The 14,399-nt window shown below is 35.6% G+C and overlaps 1 protein-coding gene across 3 annotated transcripts; it reads right to left on the bottom strand.

Annotated features, from left to right (window-relative positions):
* Positions 1-3,827: 3,827 nt before the first annotated feature.
* Positions 3,828-13,685, bottom strand: LOC125673722 (perlucin-like protein). 3 transcript variants are annotated; one of them, XM_048910503.2, is made up of 5 exons: positions 13,546-13,685; positions 12,919-13,019; positions 12,248-12,347; positions 10,209-10,440; positions 3,828-3,907 (listed from the first exon to the last, which is right to left on the bottom strand). In XM_048910503.2, exons 1-5 carry the CDS (start codon positions 13,580-13,582, stop codon positions 3,874-3,876), a joined length of 504 nt encoding a protein of 167 aa, XP_048766460.1. In that variant the 5' UTR covers positions 13,583-13,685; the 3' UTR covers positions 3,828-3,873. The 3 variants fall into 3 exon arrangements, with proteins under 3 accessions (XP_048766460.1, XP_048766459.2, XP_048766458.1); XM_048910502.2 differs by lacking the exon at positions 3,828-3,907 and adding an exon at positions 5,658-5,735; XM_048910501.2 differs by lacking the exon at positions 3,828-3,907 and adding an exon at positions 8,032-8,111.
* Positions 13,686-14,399: the final 714 nt, after the last annotated feature.

The raw sequence follows: 14,399 nt of genomic DNA, 5'->3' as shown, positions 1-14,399 counted from the left end.
AGAGGTGCCCCATGTCTTCATAATGTAAACAAAGTAATCCGTAGTCAAAATTAGAGTGCCAAGAACGGCCTAAAAATCGGTATGAAACATGTCAGTCAGAATTTGACCCAATGATAGGTTGTATTGACAAACTCATTATAAAGACCATAGAATATGCGAAATTCTGACTTTAAACGAGACTGATAAAACCCTTGTACCATCAAAGTGTGTGCCAGGAGCCTGTCTCGATTTAAAAGCTGATCTTACACAGAACACGGTCTTGCATATTGAATCAGTTGAGAAATATAAACACCATATGCAGGTGATAATGGAATATTACTACATAGATATGGGAAGTTGACGATGGGGAACTGAAATCATCCCATTTGTCATAAAGTTTACTTGTTAGTTTGCCGCCAATATTATTTTTCAATAAGATATATAAGTACAAAACAGATGTGGAGGACCCTGTGGTGTCTTTTATCTCGAGTTTACGGGGATTTATCGAATCGACATATGAATGAAAATGATTATTGTTAATAGATAAAACGTCGTCGATCTAAATGGTCATATCAAGAGATGATTTCTCCTCACGTAGAAGGTTTTCAATAGACTCTGCTTCATAAGAATATAAAAACAGTTCAGTTAACAAAGGAACACAATTCGTACTCTTGGAAGACATGATCACCAAAGACTACGAAGATATTGTTAATGAGGAGCTCCAGTAAAGATTAAAACCCCCAACCACTTGCTTAACCCTTTAAATGAAAGGTGAAGATAACGAACAGTAATCAATCTCATAACTCCTATAAGCAATACAAAATAGTTAGTTGGGCAAACACGGACCCCTGGACACACCAGAGGTGGGATCAGGTGCCTAGGAGTAAGCATCCCCTGTCGACCGGTCACACCCGCCGTGAGCCCTATATCCTGATCAGGTAAACGGAGTTTTCCGTAGTCAAAATCAGTGTGGCAAGAACGGCCTAACAATCGGTATGAAGCATGTCAGACAGCATTTGACTCAATGATAGGTTATATTGACGACCATAAAATTTGCTAAATGCTGACTTCAATCTCGACTGTTGAAACCCCTGTACCATCAAGCTGTTTGTCAGTAGCTTAAATACACGGAACCCTTAACAAATACAGAAACCTTCAACATATACAGAATCTCTCATCATATGCATACAAACAATAGATACTGGAGCTCCTCATTGCCTTGGCGATCAAGTCTTCTGGGATTCTGTTGGCATTCCTATGGGCACGAATTGTGTTCCTTCATTAGCTATACTGTTATTTGTAAGAATCAGAATTTGTTACAAATCTTCTACATCAGACGAAATTGTTATATCAACGACGGTTTTTTTTTGTATTAACGATATTCACTTTTATTCATATGTGGATCCGATATATCCCATTAAACGTGAAACTTTAATTAGTACATGTTACATATTCTGGAATATTTTGTGGTAACAGAAGGAGATAACCTAAGACGAAAATTCATAAAAATGACAACCATCATGTGATCGGGAGGTTGTGAGTTCGAGTCCCGCTTGAACCTTGGTCACGTCAAACATACACCGTAAGGATAAGCAAGTAATGATGGAAAGGTAAAGATAACGATCAGTGATCAATGTCATAACTCCTAAAAGGAATACAAAATAGAGAGTTGGGCAAACACGGACCCCTGGATATACTAGAGATGGGACCAGGTGCTCAGAGGAGTAAGCATCCCCTGTCGACCGGTCACACCCGCCTTGAGCCCTATATCTTGAACAGATAAACGGAATAATACTTTGTCAAAATCGGTGTGTAAAGAAGGGCATAAGAATTGGTATGAAACACATCAAACATCATTTAATTCATAGACAAGTTGTATAGTTATATCGACCATACAATTTGCGAAATGCTGACTTTGAACGAGACTGTTGAAATATTACTTCGCCAGAGACTAGAGAACTAATTCAGTGACGTTGGTCTTTAGGATAAGAACTTACAAATAGATGTGCCGTCTCGTTGCAGGCGTTGACACTGTACCAAACTTCTATCAGTACGTCCAGTGCGACAACTTAGTTGGACTTATTTACGCCAAAATTGTAGTGAGAAATACGCAGATCCAAGAAATGCTGTAAAAGTAGCACGTGGTATCACACAGAATTTTTTTTGTAAAACACAAGCTGTATTTTAAAGCTGTTTTATACTCATTTAAATTTTTACTATCCTAATTGTTTGTACCATAGTATTGATATCTTTATTAAAATCTTGCCAAAAAAAACCTGCAGCATGTAATAAACCTACGACAACAAATGCTTATCACCGTCTGTTTTAATCATGCATTTTAAATAAAACTTATTGATTGCGTATTTACGAATGCATTCAGGTTCCTTCTACGTTGAAATGACAAAACTATGCAGTTACAGTAACAGGAGTTATGAGATTGATCACTGTTTGTTATCTTCACCTTTATAGGAGTTATGAGATTGACAATTGTTCGTTATCTTCACCTTTACAGGAGTTATGAGATTGATCACTGTTGATTATCTTCACCTTGTCAATATATCAATCCAAGGCAAGAACGCATCCGTTGAAAATGCTTACGACGCATCAAACGCAACCCCACAAGAAGTGAAGTTTCATTTTACATATTCTATGCCGCAGTTTGTGAAGAAGCAAAGGATCTCAGAGAAGAACCATAACTTCTATGATATCAATAGGTACCTAGGAATTCGAATGAGGTATCTGCACCTTACAGATATGAGACACCAAAGGCTTACTATTGACAGCAATACTGTTTCAGGGTGGACTAGAAGCAAGAATTCGACAGCATAACATGGACAGTGTCAAAACATCTCCAAGCTGCAAATGATAATTTACCGAGTTACCATATGTAGTATATGATCTCTACAAGGATCACAGATTAGTTGTTAACTATCCAACTTAAAATGCTTCCGGACATTTTACCGAGGATACAGGGAGGAATATAAAGGAGATGAAATCTGTAAATTCGATTAGTCAGTCCATGGCCAAGGATGAGGTTACAAGGAGGCTCCTCTCGGATGTCGTCAAACTCCTGAAATTCTATCTGACTATTTCAGTGACTACAGCGAAAGCTAAAATGTCTTCTCATCACTGCGCAGAATCAAAGAGTATTTCCACAGTACCATGAGACAACAGATCCTACACAACTGCATGCTAACCTATGTCCACAAAAATATCACTGATAATGTATCAGTGGGTGTCCGGGTAGCGCAGAGGTAGCGCTTTCGCTTCTCACCGCTGTGACCCGAGTTCGATCCCCGTGATTGGCAGTGGTTGTATGTGAGAGGGTATGGCGGTCGCTCGGACACGTGGGTTTCCTCCGGGTACTCCGGTTTCCTCCCACATAAATGACCCCCTAGCGCAAACATCCGTGAATCAAAGGACCCCCTTGGAAATAAGCTTTCGAGCTTTCATGGGTTATCCTTGGTATCTATGTATGTATATTTGTATTTATGTATATACCGAATAAATATTTATTTAATTTTATTTTAAATATTCAAATAATGTATCAAATATTCAGATTGCAATGCAGTTCATTAGCATAAATTCTTCGGAAAGTATCGGGTATTAAAGCGTTCACAAATGCTCAAATTCCCCTTAGGTTTTAGGTTTTGTTTTCTCTCAGTTACGCTAAATCTGTTTATAAAACAGTCAAATAAACCAAACGATGACTTTATCCTATGTTTTGTTGCTGTGCATTCATCATCCAATACCAAAGTGACACTAGTATAGTTTCATTCCCTACCCCTTCCATTCTTCTTAAATTGTTTGATATACTTGTATCATGCTAGAAACAAATACATAAAGAACTCAGTCAGAATATTTTATTTCAATTGAATAGCAAGTAACTTTCTTTTATCCGATGGGATTGGAACCTCCAACGAAGAGACTGAAATAAAGGTAAGTGTGACTTTCTTTTATTGTATATATGTATATATTGACTGGTAAAACGTGACCTATTTTCTTCTGTACATAGGTGATATTCAATCTACAAGTCTCATGCTTCACATCATAACCATAGCACTGTATTTAACCATAGCACTGTATTTAACCATAGCACTGTATGTAACCATAACACTGTATGTAACCATAGCACTGTATTTAACCAAAGCACTGTATTTAACCATAGCACTGTATTATCATGTAATTTTTAGACTGAGTGAATAAACAATGTAATCGCATCTGATCTTACATACATGTATGTAGTTACATGTATGTTGAACGATATAAGTAGTTATGTCGTTTCTCTCTCTCTCTCTCTCTCTCTCTCTCTCTCTCTCTCTCTCTCTCTCTCTCTCTCTGGTGTGACATGTTTATATATTTATATTTACTATTTAATCCTGTAATAAAATGTATTAGAGAGTCTTGAAGGATATTTGCTTATAACTGCAAAGGCGGAATAACTATAGATCTGTTAGGCGTATGAACACTGTCTAGCATGTCATTTGCATCCAGCATCTCGACCACAAGAATTGGTGATTTTGTGATAATAATAGTACGGGTCTATACAAAACCACTTCTTAATAAAATCTTAATAAAATTATTATTACCCCTTATAAGGAGGTGGTATGGTGTAAGCCCCTACTATCATTATACAAAATTACCAGTTCCTGCGCTCGGTCGCACGTGTACAGAATGAAAACAAAGCTTTAATTGTTTTCATTCCCGTGTCAGATAACACAAGACCACTTCATTCTATGCATGAGAAGTTGATACCTCTATAAATGTAGTTAATACAGCCAAACAAACCCAACAAATCAATCCATGTGCGGATTTTTCAGCAATTCTTCTTTTAGTGATTCTAATTCATTTTCTCGAAGTGACAACATGACCGACTAACACCAACAGTAACCATACCTACGCTGTTTACAGTTTTAAAAATAAATTAAAAAATATATAAACTGTTTAAACCCAGTTCACACATTGTACAACTTTGTTGATAATTTGATGGTTATGACATTAAAATTGAAAAATAATTCAAGAATTGGACTATTACTTTTTTTTTTTTTTACAGAATTCCGCACGCCTTTCTTTTAAGTTGTGCCATCACATTTTGCTGTTCCTTGGCTGTTCCGTTAATCGCTACTCACCCAAAGAATTAGGCGGGGAATTTAAAATATAGATAAACAATGGCCACATTAAAAAAGTTTTTAAAATGTAAATATAAGCAATGATTTAAAAAAAAAAATATGATGTAGTATCAGAACTGCAACGGCGTATGTATACAAATTGAATAAAGCGCGTTATCATGTACGTTGAATCTGAATGCAAACACACATTGAAAGCTACGGTCTGTCAGACCAATATAACCTTGCACGGAAACAGTGTATTGAAATTTCGGAGTGTCCAAATTTCATAAGGGACGTCAGAGTTGCCAAACTCTCTGAACGGAAACGGCGTATCAAAACTTTAGGGCGTCAAGTGATTATATCCACCATACGGAAGCATACTATAAAAACTTCAGGGCGTCATGTGATTAACTTTTATCCAATCAATTACCTTCAAATTTGTCTGAGGTTCTTCCGAAAATATCAGTTAACAGTGCAACTAAGTTTTTTCTCCCACTAATTCTTAAATTCAAGGTGAGAGATTTCACCCAATGCTTTTTGTCTGATAAAAACAAATTTAAAAAAAAAGAATTCGATCAGAATTTTATTTCATTTAAATTACAATCAATTTTCCTTCATCCAATGAGATGGGGACTTCCTGTGAAGAGACTGAAATGACACGTAAGTATGACTTTATTCTGTTATATATTGACTGATCATGTGACTATTCTGTTATATATTGACTGATCATGTGACTATTGTTGCAGCTGATGGTCTATAGTCACTCCCTGTGCTTCTTTGATTATTATATACACCTTTTAAAACCGTAAACATCGGCATGTATCATTATGTAATCTCCAGAATCAACATCTAAACAATGTGCACTCATTAAAGGTGAATATGATAAACAGTGATCAATCTCCTAACTCCTATAAAGGTGAATATAATAGTGAACAATCTCATAACTCTTATAAAGGTGAAGATAATGAACAGTGATCAATCTCATAACTCCTATAGAGGTGAAGATAACGAACAATGATCAATCTCATAACTCCTATAAAGGTGAATATAACAGTGATCAATCTCATAACTCTTATAGAGGTGAAGATAACGAACAGTGATCAATCTCATAACTCCTATAAAGGTGAATATAATAGTGAACAATCTCATAACTCCTATAAAGGTGAAGATAATGAACAGTGATCAATCTCATAACTCCTATAGAGGTGAAGATAACGAACAATGATCAATCTCATAACTCCTATAAAGGTGAAGATAACGAACAGTGATCAATCTCATAACTCTTATAGAGGTGAAGATAACGAACAGTGATCAATCTCATAACTCCTATAAAGGTGAATATAATAGTGAACAATCTCATAACTCCTATAAAGGTGAAGATAATGAACAGTGATCAATCTCATAACTCCTATAGAGGTGAAGATAACGAACAATGATCAATCTCATAACTCCTATAAAGGTGAAGATAACGAACAGTGATCAATCTCATAACTCTTATAGAGGTGAAGATAACGAACAGCGATCAATCTCATAACTCCTATAAAGGTGAAGATAATGAACAGTGATCAATCTCATAATTCCTATAGAGGTGAAGATAACGAACAATGATCAATCTCATAACTCCTATAAAGGTGAAGATAACGAACAGTGATCAATCTCATAACTCCTATAAAGGTGAAGATAACGAACAATTATCAATCTCATAACTCCTATAAAGGTGAAGATAACGAGCAGTAATCAATCTTATAACTCTTATGAAGGTGAATATAATAAATAGTGATCAATCTCATAAGTTTCCCAGTTTACTTTCGGAAGGTCGGTGGTCTCTTCCCAGGTACATTGTATCTGGGTTCTCTCTTCCACCAACAAAAACTGGGCGCCACCAGATAACTGAAAAATTGTTGAGTGTCGCGGAAAACATCAATCAATCAATCAATCATAACTCCTATAAAGGTGAAGATAACGAACAGTGATCAATCTCATAACTCCTATAAAAGTGAAGATAACGAACAGTGATCAATCTCATAACTCCTATAAAAGTGAAGATAACGAACAGTGATCAATCTCATAACTCCTATAGAGGTGAAGATAACGAACAGTGATCAATCTCATAACTCCTATAGAGGTGAAGATAACGAACAGTGATATATCTCATAACTCCTATAAAGGTGAAGATAACGAACAGTGATCAATCTCATAACTCCTATAGAGGTAAAGATAACGAACAATGAACAATCTCATAACTCCTGTAAAGGTGAAGATAACGAACAGTGATCAATCTCATAACTCCTATAAAGGTGAAGATAATAGTGAACAATCTCATAACTCCTATAAAGGGGAAGATAACGAGCAGTGATCAATCTTATAGCTCCTATAAAGGTGAATATAATAGTGAACAATCTCATAACTCCTATAAAGGGAAGATAACGAACAATGAACAATCTCATAGCTCCTATTGAGGTGAAGATAACGAACAATGATCAATCTCATAACTCCTATAGAGGTGACGATAACGAGCAGTAATCAATCTTATAACTCCTATAAAGGTGAATATAACGAACAGTGATCAATTTCGTAACTGCTATAAGGAATACAAAGTAAAGAGTTGGGCAAACACGGACCCCTGGATATACCAGAGGTGGGATCAGGTGCCTATCTGATCTTATATATGTAGTTATGTTGAACGTTACAGGTCGCGTCTATTTTATATATGGCATATGTACATGTAATTATATTCACTGTTACAAGTCGCGTCTCCCTTACAAACATTTGACCAAACAAGCAAATACGTCATTACAAAAGACATTTTTTTCTGATCTTCTCACCCAAATACCAGTTAACAGGTGCATTTAAGTTTATTCCCCCAATTTTCAAACTGTTGCTGAATGGTTTCGCTCCAATGCTTTTTGTTTGATATATCCTGTTGAAAACGAATAAGAAAGAATTTGATGATAATACTTTATTTCAATTTAATTACAGTTAACTTTCTTTCATCCAATGAGATTGGAACTTCCTGTGAAGAGACTGAAATGACACGTAAGTATGACTTTATTCTGTTATATATTGACTGGTTACGTGATCACGATTGGTTTCTTCCATACAAAGCTGTTGTTCAATATACGCGTCTCATGCTTCTCTGATTACCATATACACCATAACCGTAAACATAGCAATGTTTAGTACCCTTATTCAAATTGCACAGTATTAGTGGATATGTCTTCGGATGGATTGAAAATTATTTGTTAGATAGACAACAAAAAGTTGTAAGTGATGTTTTACATCTAATCTTGAAACAGTAAATGCTGGGGTTCCTCAGGGTTCTGTATTGGGACCATTTTTATTTCCTTTTATTTTTAATGATTTTTTTTTTCAAGATTTAGTTGACAATGTACGACTTTTTTTTGCTGATTACACCTTTTTTATGCAATTATAGACAATGTTATAATTACAAATGTTACAAAGTCACTTACAAATGATTTAGAACATATACTAGTATATGATAAATCTAAGAAATGGCTTGTTGAATTCAATCTAAACACAACTGTTAATATTGATTTTTCTACAAAAACACATTGTGTATCCTTATGTTAAATGTGGTGAACACGGACCAGAAATTGTTCAAAATAAATCGCACACCCACTTAGGTCTCCAATTTCAGGGTGATGAGCACTATGTGGACACCACATAGACTTTCAATTCACGAATAGGCTACAAAAAGATTAAACATTCTTCGAATGCTAAAATATAAGTTTAACCGTAAAACACTAATTAAAATATATTTGGTATTTATTGATCCGTGCTTGAATATTCTGATGTTGTTTGGGATAATTGCTTTAAAAAACCTCTAAATTATTAGACGACATTCAAGTTGAAGCAGTCAGAATTATTACAGATTTAAGATGTAACTCCACACGTTCAAAGTTTTTATGATGAACTAGGATGGGATTTCTTACAAACAAGAAGAAAAATTCATAAGTTGCTGCTGTTTTTTAAAATCGTTAGTGGCTATTCATCTTACTATTTGTACAATTTCATAGAAGCCTATCGTCCAACTCTTTTCTGAAATATCCGAACTGGTACTTTAACGTTTAGAATTCCTTATATTAGAACAACATCACATATAGAAAGCTTCTTTCCTTCCACTGTCAAACAATGGAACAACTTGCCAGACTATATTAAAAATCCTTCTGGAATTTCTTCTTTTAAGAGTCTCCTAAATATTTTTTGTAAAAACAAATGATAAACTTTTTTTTCATTTAGAAGAGCATCGGTTTTATAGAATACATTGTCAGATAAGAAGCAATGCTAGCCACCTTAATATAGATGTGTACGAGAATAATCAATGTTTATCAGGAACTCCTATGTGTATAGATTGTACTGATTTTATTGCAGATGCATATTACTACTTCATCTGTTCTAAATATACAATTTCTAGAAATACATTTTTTTTGGTATTATACAACATTATTAGTAGTGATAATAATCCACCTGAACGTGAATAATTGTTATATGGTAGTTCCAATTATGGACTAAATATCAATATTCAAATATTTGAAGCAATGCATGCTTACATTGCAGCAACAAAAACGATTTGCCTAAAATCCTATGTGTAAAAATTTTGCCTATTTGTTTTCTATACCGGTACTGGATATAACTTTTATATATGTTTTTTCTTCACCTATTCTTTTCTATGCTTTCTATACCTTGACATGTGTATATATTTATCTACATGTATATGACCTTGATGTTGGAGGAGGACTGAAATAGGTTATGCCTGCTGCCCAATCCCTTTCACAATTTGTGAATAAGATAATTATAAAACAAAGCACTGTATAATCATGCAATCCTCAGATTTAGTATAAAAACAATGTGCACTCACCTAATCTTATACATGCAGTTATTTATGTTGACTATTACATGGTGGCTTCTCCCTTACCTTGTCATATTTAGTTATGTTGACCTGTATATGTAGTTATGTTGACCTGTATATGTAGTTATGTTGACCTGTATATGTAGTTATGTTGACCGGTATATTTAATTATGTTGATCACGGGTTGCGTCTCTCTCACCTGATCTGACATAAATAGTTATGACGACCGATATAAGTCGCGCCTCTCTCACCTGATCTGACATATGTAGTTATGATGACCGGTGCAGGGGGCGTCTTTCCAGTACGTCTCTGTGCTATTTTGTGTGAATCCCACCAGCATGCAGTTTTGGGAGGAGTTTCCATTAGGATCTCCGGGGGCCCAGTTTGTGAAGGGCCCGATCCCTAAGTTAGTCTGTTCCCAGCGCCACTCTCCCTCCACGCCGAAGTCGTTCCCTCCCACCCAGAAATTAGACATACCTATACCTGTCAGATAAATTACCATACAGTTATTGAAAGGGCAGCAATGATAAGTTATTTTTCAGAATACTAGGAGATATCTATCATTGACATATGTGTAATCACCTAGAAAAGAAAATCACTTTTTCCGAATCGCCATGTTCAATTACATAGACACGATTACGGTTTGGAAAATTTTGTCAAGAATTATTATTGTGCAATTGATCATCCTCAGACTAGCGAACCCCCTCCCCCCATATCTCAGAAGACACAGTCATGATGGGGGAGGGGGATTAATACAGTAAGCCACGCTTATCAAGTGCTGTAAACTAATTATTTTGTTTCGTTATGAACGTAATTCGCTATATTAAGTGAGTTTTTAACATGGTAAAAAAACAACACGGAAATGAAAATTATTACGCATGTCTGCTTTGATCGTATTTTATTGCATACGTGAATTCGTTATAAGTGTGTTTACTGTAACTGTGTTTTACTATAAGCGTGAATTCATTATAAGCCTGTTTGTTGTGACCGTGTTTTGCTGTAAGCGTAAATTCATTATAAGTGTGTTCACTGTGACCGTGTTTTACTGTAAGTGTTAATTTATTATCAGCGAGCTTGGTGTAACCGTGTTTTATTGTAAGCGCGAATTCACTATAGGCGTGTTCACTGTGACCGTGTTTTACTGTAAACACGAATTCATTACAAGTGTGTTCTCTGTGACCGTGTTTTACTGTGAGTGTGAATTCATGATAAGCGTACTCGCTGTAAGTGGGAATTCATTATAAGTGTGTTCGCTATAACCGTGTTTTACTGTAAGTGTGAATACTTTATAAGCGTGTTCACCTTAACCGTGTTTTACTGTAAGTGTGAATTCATTATAAGCTTACAAGGTGGATGTGACCGTCTTTTGCTGTAAGCGTGAACTCATTAAAAGCGTGTTCGCTATAACCGTGTTTTACTGTAAGTGTGAATTCATTATAAGCTGACAAGTTCGCTGTGACCGTGTTTACTATATGTTGAAATATGGACGTTTCTGGTCTGTATAGTAACAGGCCGGTGTATGTGGCACACACATTGACAAGTTCTGGTCTGTATAGTAACAGGCCGGTGTATGTGGCACACACATTGACAAGTTCTGGTCTGTATAGTAACAGGCCGGTGTATGTGGCACACACATTGACAAGTTTTGGTCTGTATAGTAACAGGCCGGTGTATGTGGCACAAACATTGACAAGTTCTGGTCTGCATAGTAACAGGCCGGTGTATATGACACACACATTGGTTTTCCGTACTGACAGGAAGCTGATGACAATTTCCAGTACACGTGAGTGGTGGTGTATTATTTTTCATTGTTGTGAACTGTTTGTAGATATTGTTGTGAACTGTTTTGTAGATATTGTTGTGAACTGTTTGTAGATATTGTTGTGAACTGTTTGTAGATATTGTTGTGAACTGTTTTGTAGATATTGTTGTGAACTGTTTGTAGATATTGTTGTGAACTGTTTTGTAGATATTGTTGTGAACTGTTTTGTAGATATTGTTGTGAACTGTTTTGTAGATATTGTTGTGAACTGTTTTGTAGATATTGTTGTGAACTGTTTTGTAGATATTGTTGTGAACTGAATTGTAGATATTGTTGTGAACTGTTTTGAAGATATTGTACACTTTTAATCTAATTCACTCAACATATATGTGTAATGTACTTGTGACCCGTTTGGATGAAAGTCAATGTAAAATAACTTGAACTATAGGACCATCAACCTATGATATCTAAGTCACAATTTTCTATACTTACATGTACAAACACTACGTACCTGCCTACTATACTTACTAGGACTGGCCAGTACTTTTGCTATGGTGTTTATCATTGACATTTTCTCATAGCTATCAATTGTCGCCAGGACAGAGCGATTGTAATGCTTGCAGCTTCTCTGTAATCAAAATCAGATCTACACTGTAATAAGATATAACATGTTAGTACGTATATTTAGGGTGAAATTTAGAACCACACTGTAATAAGTTATAACATGTTAATACGTATATTTAGAACCACACTATCTTTCAACTGATTCGATACGCAAGAACATCTTCTATATATGATCAATTTCTAAATCGAAGCAGGCTACTGACAAACAAGTTGATGGTACAGGGTTTTCAACATCCTCGTTAAAAATCAGCATTTCCCAAATTATATGGTTGTTATAACGATCTAGTTTGTCAATATAATCTACCTTTGAGTCAAATGCTGTCTGACGTGTCTCATAACAATTGTTAGATCGTTCTATACACACTAATTTTGACTACAGATTACTCCATTTACCTGGTCAAGATAAAGAGCTCACGGCGGTTGTGACCCGTCAACAGGGAATAATTACTCCTCTTAAGCACCTGATCCCACCTCTGCTATATTTGTCCAACTCTTAATTCTGTATTCCTCATAGGAGTTATGACATTGATAAACTTTTCATCTATAGAATAATAATTTATAGAAAACAATCATACCGCAGCATCAAGCCAGGAAGTGTGACCCTTGGCAAACATCAGGCAATCTTCTCCCACAGCTATCCATCCTCGGGGACAGGCTGTATACACCCCAATCACCACTGTAGAATAAAATCAAAGTACTGTGAGAACTCAGAGGCGGAGATACATCTCTGGGTGAGCGGTAGAATACACTCCAAACACCACTGTAAAAGACGTCATCAAAGTACAATTAGTACTGAAAGACGAATTCCTGTGTTGGAATCAGGTAAATATTTGATAACATGCAATATATACTACAAGCACCGACCAAGCAAGGAGACCAGTGCTGTATTAAGATATACACCCGGGTTCAGACTTCAACGCAGCCTCCATTGGTATAAATTTTGATCGAACTAATATAGAACTAATGCATTCTTAAAACATATCTAAACATTAAAGGCAACTCAGAATGCATTTAGATAAGGCTTCAACGTGCATTCAATTGTCAGAAATAAACGAGAATTCTTCCACGAAACAAGGTCTCGAACTAGGTCTCGATCCAAAAATAACGAAACGTGCATCTTTTTTTATTTTCACGATTGAAATCAATAACAATATCCATGATATCAAGATCTTTAGAAATCAAGAATGAATTCATGTACTTACCAACTGAAAACACACACAATTTCACCAGGTTCCCCATAACAGTGCTCGACTTTAGATAATGGAGGTCAGAAAGTCGACAGTACAAGCCTGTCCCTGCTAATCAGGCACAGAGATTCCGACACATGTTCCTAACTATTACACAATCAAGCGTACGCAATATTTCAGTCCTCCTCCAAGTTCTCGAATACAAAAATGATTCACATACAATTTAGAATGTCAAGTTTTCATGCAAGTAGGTGTATAGTAGTTCAAATAGATCAAAATCTTGGATCATTCTGTTTATTTTTCTAAGCAGGTTTGCATGAAACATGGAATGCGGTTTGGTGTATGAAACACTGCTACCTGCCATGAATCTGTATCAAGCATTTTGAATGAATAGTTCATCACCAGCAACATTTCCTTTGAGACAATCTCTAACTGGTAGTTTAATATGAGATAAGATCGGATCGACAACACTCACTCGGAATACATTTCCATTTCTAGGCTATTCGATCATATTTAGCAGAGGGAACACATTAAAAAATGTAATTATATCAAGTTTCTAAATCAAGTATTGTTGTTGTTTTTTTATTTCAAAGATAATTCAGTTATTATTTGATTCAAGTTTGCAATGTAAACAGGTACTCGGAAAAGCGGAGCGTCTCCTTGTAATATTTCATAATGCAAGATATTTACTACTGCTATTGAAGTGTCTATTTCGGATACCTCGACTTTTTGTATTTAACATAAAAATCAAGCATGAATCAAACATTGTGTGCGAGATAGGATCGTGGTGAGTACCTCTGAAATCTACACACAATAAAAACTTGTTTACGATGAAATTAACCCGTCATCTTGAAAAATTATAGGACTAA

Source organism: Ostrea edulis, chromosome 3 (assembly GCF_947568905.1).
Source record: "Ostrea edulis chromosome 3, xbOstEdul1.1, whole genome shotgun sequence".
Taxonomy (NCBI): domain Eukaryota; kingdom Metazoa; phylum Mollusca; class Bivalvia; order Ostreida; family Ostreidae; genus Ostrea; species Ostrea edulis.
This window is presented reverse-complemented; position numbering and strand designations above follow the sequence as displayed.